Here is a 9,720-nt window from a genome sequence, read left to right as displayed (position 1 = left end):
TGGCACCATATACATTGTGTTTTGGACCTAATTAATTTGATTAATTATGATTTAATGAATAGTTTCATCTATATGCTAAATGTTTAGGTATCATCAAAACAAGTCTAGAAAAATTCCTGAGTTGTTATCTATACATTGTAATTATTATCAGTTCTTTAGCATATATTTAATTAGTGTATACCTCTAAATTTGATTCTAATATTATTAATCCTTTCATTGTAACACATTTTATGCAATATACTTATGTAACAATCTCTGAAAACAATGGTGTACTCTGAGGTTGTAGATACTTTGAAATGAAAAGTGCAGATGATGTTTCACTTGTTGTGTTTAAACCTCTGCATCCAGCATATAAATTGTTTTGGTTTGCCTTGCTTTTCATTTATAATTAATTTTTCATTAACATGAAATCATGACTTGCTGCTGCTACAGTGATGCAGGCTCCTATAATGTTGGCTCTGCTAAGGTTATTGTAAAATATTTAAATTCAACAACCATCTCAAACAACTCTAGCTCTCAAAACGTAAGAATATTATTTAGTTTTTTAAAATACTCAGTCTGTACTGATATATTTCTTGTTTGCTGAAGACAGATTGCATCATTTTGATGTTTTAAGCAATTAAATAACATATTAAGAGAAGTATAACTTACCACCTGGGCTCTAGTGGTGGGAAGGGTCTTTGCAAGCCTCCATTAAAGCAAAATCGCACCAGAAAAGAAAAAGAGAGGGAGAGAAGAAATGTCAGGGAACTCTGCTGTGTGGAGAGAAAAGCAGAGCAGAGGACAACTACAGGTTAAAATATATCATATAACATTTAGAAAAATTTAATCTAATGCATTTTAACATTCTGTTTTTAGGTTGACTCTACTTTAGAATTACAGTTTCATGAATATGAACTATATCTAAAAGTTTGGACAATCATTTAAGCTTTCATAATAATCAATAAAAATGTAATTACATTATTAACCATTATTATAACTTTCATTAAGTTATAACTGGTGAAAAACTACCCGAGGTTGGCAATGTCCCAAGATAGGGCTTGCACTTCTCACCACTGAAATCCAGTAGGCCAGATAATTTAGTTTTAAAGATCTAATTAGTGATTTTGCTAAAAAGAAAATGTGCCAAGTGGTATGTTACTGAGGAATAAACTCCATCATCATCTATAAATTATCATTATTGATTTATTATATTATTATTTGCATTTATTATATTATGATTTTTTTTAAGATTTCTTAACACTTACGATTTTTTTGGCCTTCATGTTTTGAACCATTACACTGTAAATTAGGAAATCTGATGCTTTGTGTCTGTTACTGCAAATAAAACATGGCTCCAATGAAGAATTGTTCAGTTGTCTTTATCGTAAGCAGTTTCTAAATGTGAGCCTTACAAAGCTAGGATTGCTTTTTGACGCCCTTTTAAAAAATAAATGATAAAGTAGATTTATTTACTTATATTAAAATCCGATCATTCACGAGGGAGATGGGTTAAGAAAGGAAGCAGGGCCACAGATTATTTATACATACAGTCCATAGTTTTGCGCTACAGGCCCCCGGAACCAATTGTTTGGTTCCTACAGGAAGTAGAGCATTGTCGGATGCATTCCGAGGTGGAGCTAAGCTTGCTTCCGTTTGTCATTCAGCTAGAGAGCTGCTGGATACACGGTGTGTCACTTGTCAGGTATTTAAAACGCAGTAACGTTCTCCTTTTCTCTTTAAAAAGTCTTGATACGTCAGAACAAGCAAAGAAATGAGATTCGTAATCACAACATAGGAAAAGAAGGTGCCGGAGGGTTTGTTTGCTGGATGTCACGGTGTGTCCGCACAGGGTGAGCGGGGATGTAGCTTAGCCAGCTAATGCACTGGTTATTCATTTCCTTTAGGACCCTACACTACTCTTTAGCTCTGCTAATATTCATATAAAATATAAGCTAAACGACTCACTCAGAGATGGCAGACTGTTTTTGAATTTTTAACATTTTAAATTCCTGCGATAAGTGTAATCAGTGAGGAGTTGATATTAAAATACTTTTACAGTAAAGAAGTAAACGCTGGCTAAGGTTTAAATGGTGCTGAATGAACCAAAAACCTAGTGACGGTAAATACAGCAGATATTATTAAACTGTAACTGATAGTAATTCAAACCCGTAAGTGAGCTATTTCGAACTTTTTGTCTGCTGCGGGCGTGAACACCTTTTCTGTGTTTTAAATCAATATAGTATCATATATAATTAAAGAGATGTTTTCTCTTGTTTTCTAACACAGTAAGTGGTTTTACTGACTTAAACTAATGCAATTGTTTCCCCCATTCTTTTATCATTCTCTCTCTTTCTCTCTCTGCAGGAAGCTGCATTTTGTGACGAGACATCATGACACTTTTTCACTTTGGGAACTGTTTTGCTCTGGCCTATTTTCCGTACTTTATAACCTACAAGTGCAGCGGCCTGTAAGTGTCTGTGTGAATCAGTCAGTAATGCTTGACGGTATAAGATTTAAATGCAGTTACAAGTAACACACTCATACATGGGCTCACATAGACCCTTCTTTCACATTCTTCTTCTTCTTTGTGGTAACATATGTTGCCAGACTGGGAAGTGTCTGCTAATAATCTTCTTAGAAATGTTCGAGCTTTTGGAGAGGGTCCACATAATCCTCTTAGACCTGCATAATGTGCATAGTACGTTCATTAAAGGCATAATGTAAACCCTTTCTCTCACCATTACTGCATGGGTATATTAAAGCTCTGTTCATCTAATTCAGGCATGTCAAATTCATTTTAAATCATGTGCTATATTCAGCCCACTTTGATTTTAAGCAGGCTGGACCAGTGAAAGTACATAATGAATGTGTAAGAATACAGAATAATTTCTATTAGTTGATTGCCAAGACTAATTATAAAAAATATAAGTTTCATTAATTTACAGAAGTTTTTTATTTTTAAAACTGTGGCCTCATTGGGTTTTTTTTTTTTGTTTTTTGTTTTTTAAACATAATATAATAGATGGTGGAAAAACAGAAACCTTTGTCTATTAATTGTTTGTCTGTTAATTTCGGGGTGTCAAACATATGGTGCGAGGGCCAGATGCAAGTCGACACAGTAAATGTAAATGGACTGGTTCTTATATAGCGTAAATGAACAAAAACTTTGTCTTTTAGAATTGCAGAGTATTCTAGGCTATGAGCTACCATTACATTTTCTGTACAATTATACATTTATTCCTTAATTTAAGCACTTTAAAAGAAATATTAAGCTATTTAAGTGGTTAAATGCACAAAGGGAGGTTTCACTGGTCCACCCACTTAAGATGAAAGTGAGCTGTATAATCCGGTCGTTAAGTGATGACGTGACGAATCCTACTTCCGGGCCTAAAGTAGTCTGCGTTTAATATGGCTTTTGTGTTGTTAACATGTTTAATGTTTTGTATTTTCTTCTATTTAATCTCAAAAAGCTCCTAAAACAGTCAGTGATCACCGTTGACCTCCCTCGGCTTTTATTACCGCTAATCATTTATTTAAGCTCAGTTTTTAAAACCTTAGGATGTAACTACAGCCCAGCCCATGCAGCAGTATATGAATGACTAACCTCGTATTGTGGATGGATTATCTCAGTTGTTCTCCTGGCTGAAGTTTGGTCTTTTTACAGCATCCTGCCATGCGATTACATTTGTTCTTGACCACCGAGAACACTCACGTTAACTTTTATCGAGTGGAAAAAAAGTTAGCTTGTTTATATTATGCTAACATAGCTGTGTCGCTAGCGGTCACGTAGCACATCATTATATACCAGCTAGCCAAACTTCAGTAATCCTACAAACGTCACTGCTGTTTAGTTTTCTGTCTTCATTTATGTTGGTAGTAATAACAGAGCTGTACGTTTTAATTTGTTTCCAAAACCCCGCAGTCAGGACATGCTATATTGTATTTAGATAGAAGGTAGCGAGCTAACTTCCTGCTAACTTCTAACTCCGTTAAATGTCATAAATTCCGTTTTCATGGATGCCTGGATGTTAAACTCAATTGTTACACCTGGTAGAGCAGAACGCTGATCATTTTATTAAAGATGAAAGACTTTAGACAGTTTTTAAACTCTCAGTAATGCCATAGTGATCGTTTGATATATGGACCTGCAGCGGAGTTTAGGCCCAGACACGGCTAGTGACGTCAGACTTAACGACTGGATACCATTCATACTATACAAATTACTTTTGTATAGTATGAATGGTAAGCTGTTTTTTTTATTGATATAGAAAGCTGTTAAATGTATGAAAATGCATAATAATAAGTTCATAATCTAAGATGTTCAGTGGGCTCAATTGGAGTTTTTTGCTGGGGCTATTCTGGCCCCCGGGCCTTATGTTTGACCCTCTTGAACAAATGTTCTCTGTTTAGTTCGGAGTACAATGCCTTCTGGAGATGTGTCCAAGCTGGAGCAACGTACCTGTTTGTCCAACTTTGTAAGGTGAGACATTTTTTGTGGTTATGAAAATGGATCATATTTTTTTGAGGCAGGAAAAAAAGCACAAAGTTAACATAAGTAAGTTTGGGTTTCAGATGCTGTTTCTAGCCACATTTTTTCCCACGTGGGAAGGAGGAGTAGGAGCGTATGACTTTGTAGGGGTGAGTGTTTAATGACAGTAACAACACCAAAAAGGAAGATAATCGTTCTTGTCATGTGTATATCATTAGAGAAAGGAAAGCATACAGAATACCAGCTTTAGCATTAGGCTGTAATGTTCTTGTTTGCATTTCAAGGAATTCATGAAAGCCACAGTGGACCTGGCAGACCTTTTAGGCCTCCATCTCGTTATGTCTCGCAACGCTGGCAAAGGAGAATACAAGATCATGGTGGCTGCCATGGGCTGGGCAACAGCAGAGCTCGTGATGTCGAGGTTAGCACTAACGTCTCATTTTATCAAAATGTGCTACACATCTACACAACAGGGGTTCATTCTGCATGTACGATCACACGATCAAAGTCTAATGTGATGTCACAGTGAAGTCTGCAAAAGCTCAAACAAGCTCAGGAGACGTTTTCTGTAGCATAAGCAGCATTACGTGAGGACCTGAAACCGTGTTGCTTTACCATGGCTGTGCCGTTCTTGTGAGAGGAACTGGTTTTAATCGAGCCAGTGATAACGGGAGGATTTAAGGGGAAGGAAAATAGCTCAGTCATTAAAATCCCTTTGCCTGCTCATTTCTTTTAGAAAGATGTCACTTAAATAAATGATATGAAATGCATTCACTGCCCACAGTATATGACACCATTAGTGCTACGGTATAGTTGGTCTTTCTGCTGCCCTCTTTGTGTTTGTTTTTAAGTCAGACAACAGTAAAAAAAATCCTACATAACATTTAAGTAATATTTAAAGCTGATAACTTTAAATATTACTTAAATCCGTAACCTGTTTTATATAGTTTTTTTTATAGTATTTAATTTTTAAATTTTACTTTGTGGCCACATGTCTGTGAAAGGCTCTTTATAAATAAATGTTATTTACCTTGAATATTAACGGAGTACATAAGTAAACATGTAAATGATAACTTAATTAACATGATGGACACAGAAGTTGCAACAGTTAATGAATATCTTACTGCAGTATGCTTTTTGATTATTAGTTTCCTGTTACTTTTCCCTCAGTACAAAGTAAAAGAAAAATATGCAAGAAAACTGTTCCCATTAAAGGCGGAACAAACATACCTGTTTCTTCTCTTTAAGCAAAAACATACTATGAGTTTAATTCATTTTATTTATACAGGGCAAATTGCTAGCTGCACTTCCAATGATAGGAATAGTAAATGATGGATGGAAATTACTGATAGAGTCGCATAGTGATAAACGCCAGCTTTAAAAACTTGAGCAAAGATGAAATAACAAATGTTTCTTTAATGGTCAATGCTAAAAAATTATTGATAATTTTCAGTTTTAAGTTTCTCACAGACTTCTAAAATATTTACTTTTGTCTTTATGACAGGTGGCCTATTTAAGTTTATTAAGAACTGTATATATGTAAAATCATATTATATAATCACCGAGTGAAACATGAAAAACAGGTCCCATAACTCACTATCCTGCTTTTCAGGTGTCTTCCACTGTGGGTCGGAGCCAGAGGGATTGAGTTTGATTGGAAATACATCCAGATGAGCTTTGACTCAAACATTAGTTTGGTGAGTGACTGCTGCTCTTCTACCTTTTTAATATTTTCACACTGGTGACTCATCTTGTTTGTAGCGGTTTTACAGAAACATCACAGTAGAAACAATTTGTTCTTTGCATGTTCAGAGAAATTTGAAGTTTAAACTACTTCATTCCTGTGTTTCTTTTCTCTGTTATAATTGGCATTATCGTCATTGTTGCAATATGAGTGATTTTTTTCTGGTACATTATTAAGGTACATTACATTGCTACGGCATCAGTGGTATGGATGTTTACACGATACGACCTTCCAAAGAGCTTCAGGCTGCCTGTGACTGTGCTGCTGGCTCTCTGTGTCTATAAGGCCTTCTTAATGGAGTAAGTCTTGGATGTTTCATATTTCATGTTACCATTCTTATATTATATAGGCTTACACAATATAAGAATTATTGTATTTTTACCACATTGAAGTCATTTTTTACCTACAATAATATATTTAACATTTATCTGCCCTGTGTGGGTGTAGCAAGCATATTACTGTATGTACAGTAATATGTTGTATCCTGGACTAACATTGTTGTGAAGATGTAGGAACAACACCGACAGAAGGATATCAGATCACACTTGCAACAATTTGAGTAACTTGAATAACTCGATTACAAAAAAATCCTTGATGCTAATTCTTTGCTTCGGTACTTCATTTAATGCAGCAGAGATTGTCTGGGGTACCTGGATGTCCATCATGTGCATGCACAGAGGTACCAACAGACTGTTTCTGTTGGTACCTCTGTGCATGCAGGTACTTCAAAGTCACATGTGCAACCTGGGTGATGCAGGGAAAGAGCAGCAGCCAGCAGTCGTCTCCTTTTCATTGTTTCACCTTTAAGCGCATACTGTGTATGTTGTTACCATTAGCTAGCTTCAGTGCTTACCACCTGTGCCAGTAGCCTCGAACCTTCAGTTGGAGCTCATTTTTTCTCTCCCAGAGGCTTCATAGATCACAACTCTCTGCACTCTGTTACTCAGAGTCGTGACAGAATGACAGGAGACGCAGTTGGGTGCAGTGACTGTCCAAGTGTTTCACATTGCCTGCAGCAGTTATCCAGAATTCATAGAACCCTAGTTATATTTGTAACTCTGATTTTACATCAAAGCCAAACGTCCACCTTAGGTGGGAGTGCATTAGTCCACCAGTGATGCTCCAACAATATAAATCTAGGATGTGTAGGATTCATGAAAGGCATCAGCACAAAGCCTGTAATATTTATCAATTTTAAAAATTATTACAAATAATGTTCGTAAAATCATAAAATAAAAAGTCTGTAAAAAATACCTAAAATAGCTTTTAGGAAAAAATATTTTTGACTCTATAAACTGCTGCTTTATTGTGTGAAATTAGTTTTTGGGATTGATCTGCTGTTGAGTTAATGGGATTCATATAATAATGAGACATTTTTGAGAAAACAAAGCATGGAGTGGAGCTACACTAGCTTCCTAAGTTTTCCACTTAAAAACAAAGTAAAACATATTTAGAAATATCTTTTCTTTTTCCTTTTTTAAAATTGGAGACATAATTACTAATAGAAATATGGTTCCAGAATCAAAATGATCTGTTTCCATAATTTTTACTGGTTAAAATAAGTGAAAAAATGTTGCAGTACAACTGCAGAATTTGTGGACTTAAATTCACTTTAAATGAAGAGAAATTATTTGAAGATGTGGCAGCAGAAGCCTTTGTGAAGCACAAGATGGCAGTACAACACTGGACAAGTATATGACCTAATATTTTTATATATAAAGGACATAATTTGCAGGTAATTGGAAGAATTGCTAACTTGCATGTTGTGCACCATGTAAGTGCTAAATTCTCCAATGAATGACTTCACAGTTTGGCATCTTTAGAAACTCTTGCAAAGAAAAGTTTCTTGTTCTGTTGGTGTGAGTGGAGTGAGTAGAAAATTAGGCCTGAGTTTGAATAAATATTTTGAATATACTAATTATCCCTCTGTGTGTTTGAGCAGTGTTGTTTTGCTCTTTTAATTTGAAACTTACACACATTTTCCCTGGTTTTGTCTTCAGGTTGTTCGTTCATGTCTTCCTGTTGGGCAGCTGGACAGTGTTGCTGGTGAAAGCCGTGTTGACTGGGGCCATCTCTCTGTGCTCGCTTTTCCTCTTTGTCACTCTGGTTCACTCCAACTAAATAAATCTCAGCCCCCCCGGGCCAAAGCCTTTGACAGTCTTTCTGGTCCTGATAGGACCGGGGTTGTCCTGAATCAGGAGCTGACACCACATCAGTCTTGCTGTCACCACACAACATTCAAGATGGCTGAAAAACTACGGTTGATATTGAGCAGAAGTTGGGCAGGTCTGCCTGGAACACTTACCAGTGCTCCCAGTTTATTGTGATGAACCCATTGTTAAAAACTGTGTGTGCTTTCAGTCCATCTGTTGAAGCTGCAGAGCTGCGGTGGTGACATCAGAAGGCTTCTGTAATACGATTGGCTTACCTAAGCTGTGTTGGTTTCATGGAAATGTGACTTTTATATCAAATGAATCAAGACTTAGTTAACAGCATATTTAGTTTTAAATGTTTTCCAGCATTAATGCTCAACGTAAGAAGTTTAATATATAAAAAATAAATGACATCAGTAGTTTGTTTGCCCACGTGTCTTTTTGTTTGTATAAAAGTAGTAAAAACATGCATTCTAGGACATTTTGTTTTCTAATTATCGAAAAGACTTGAGGTCTAAATAAAAAATCAGAAATACCTGTTGTAAAATTAATGAAGGGTTCTGTGATTTTGACATGAATAAATGCCTTTGTCTTCTTTCTCTCAACTGTTCTTTAACAATCAGCCTAATTTGTTTTTAATAAAGCACAGTTGCAGCTATCTCAAGAAAACAATCTAAGCATAGAGGTTTCTTTTGTATTCAGAGATTCACACTTTGGGCTTTGCACGCATTAACCGATCATCTCGGGTCAAAAATCACTTTAGAGTAACTCTCATTTTCTGTTTTTCATCTTTTTAATTGAATTTGTTCATGACCAGCACGGTGGGTGCCGTGGTTACCACTTTTTTTTTTTTTTAAATAGTTTTATTGAGAAAGAGGAATATACATTATTTGTTTACAGTTACAATACAAGCTGTTCCCCGCACACACGTTAAAAAAATAATATAGGTTAAAAAAATTCATTAAAAGGGGAGGTGATAATATTAATCAGCTGGTAAAACGTTCAGTGACTTGCAACAGTTGACAAAGGAGCCCCAGACACGATATATTCGGTCTTTGCTGCTAGGCCTATCTTTTGCAATTTTAAGAAATGACATAACATCTCGAAACCAAAAAGAAACTGAAGGTGTCTTTGAAGATTTCCAATGGATTAAGATACAACGTCTAGCCAAAAGTGATGTAAAGGCTAATATTTTGAGATGTGTAGGAGTAGTTAGACCAGTATTAACTGGAAGCCCGAAAATAGGCAAAAAAGGGTTCATGCTGACCTGGGTCCCAAGAGTCTTGGAAAGAATAACTAAATAATGGCTCCAGAAGTCATGGAGTCTTGGGCACAGAAAGAACATGTGACTC

At 35.9% G+C, this 9,720-nt stretch overlaps 1 protein-coding gene across 1 annotated transcript; it reads left to right on the top strand.

Moving 5' to 3' along the window:
- Nucleotides 1–1,563: 1,563 nt before the first annotated feature.
- On the top strand, nucleotides 1,564–8,395 carry tmem147 (transmembrane protein 147). Its single transcript, XM_084944736.1, has 8 exons — nucleotides 1,564–1,684; nucleotides 2,347–2,449; nucleotides 4,393–4,462; nucleotides 4,555–4,620; nucleotides 4,756–4,892; nucleotides 6,084–6,168; nucleotides 6,393–6,514; nucleotides 8,216–8,395. Exons 2-8 carry the CDS (start codon nucleotides 2,373–2,375, stop codon nucleotides 8,334–8,336), a joined length of 678 nt encoding a protein of 225 aa, XP_084800862.1. The 5' UTR covers nucleotides 1,564–1,684; nucleotides 2,347–2,372; the 3' UTR covers nucleotides 8,337–8,395.
- The last annotated feature ends 1,325 nt before the right edge of the window (nucleotides 8,396–9,720 follow it).

Source organism: Perissodus microlepis, chromosome 11, assembly GCF_051167445.1.
Source record: "Perissodus microlepis isolate ML-2025 ecotype Zambia chromosome 11, ASM5116744v1, whole genome shotgun sequence".
Classification (NCBI taxonomy): Eukaryota; Metazoa; Chordata; class Actinopteri; order Cichliformes; family Cichlidae; genus Perissodus; species Perissodus microlepis.
The sequence above is the reverse complement of the archived record's forward strand: the minus strand, read 5'-3'. Positions and strand labels throughout refer to the sequence as shown.

Excerpts from the sequence above, each read along its gene's own strand:
- tmem147 (XM_084944736.1), top strand. The coding sequence starts at position 2,373 with ATGACACTTTTTCACTTTGGGAACTGTTTTGCTCTGGCCTATTTTCCG. Across the intron at positions 2,450-4,392 it reads ACCTACAAGTGCAGCGGCCT|TTCGGAGTACAATGCCTTCT; the intron begins GTAAGTGTCTGT and ends TTCTCTGTTTAG. Across the intron at positions 4,893-6,083 it reads GCAGAGCTCGTGATGTCGAG|GTGTCTTCCACTGTGGGTCG; the intron begins GTTAGCACTAAC and ends CCTGCTTTTCAG.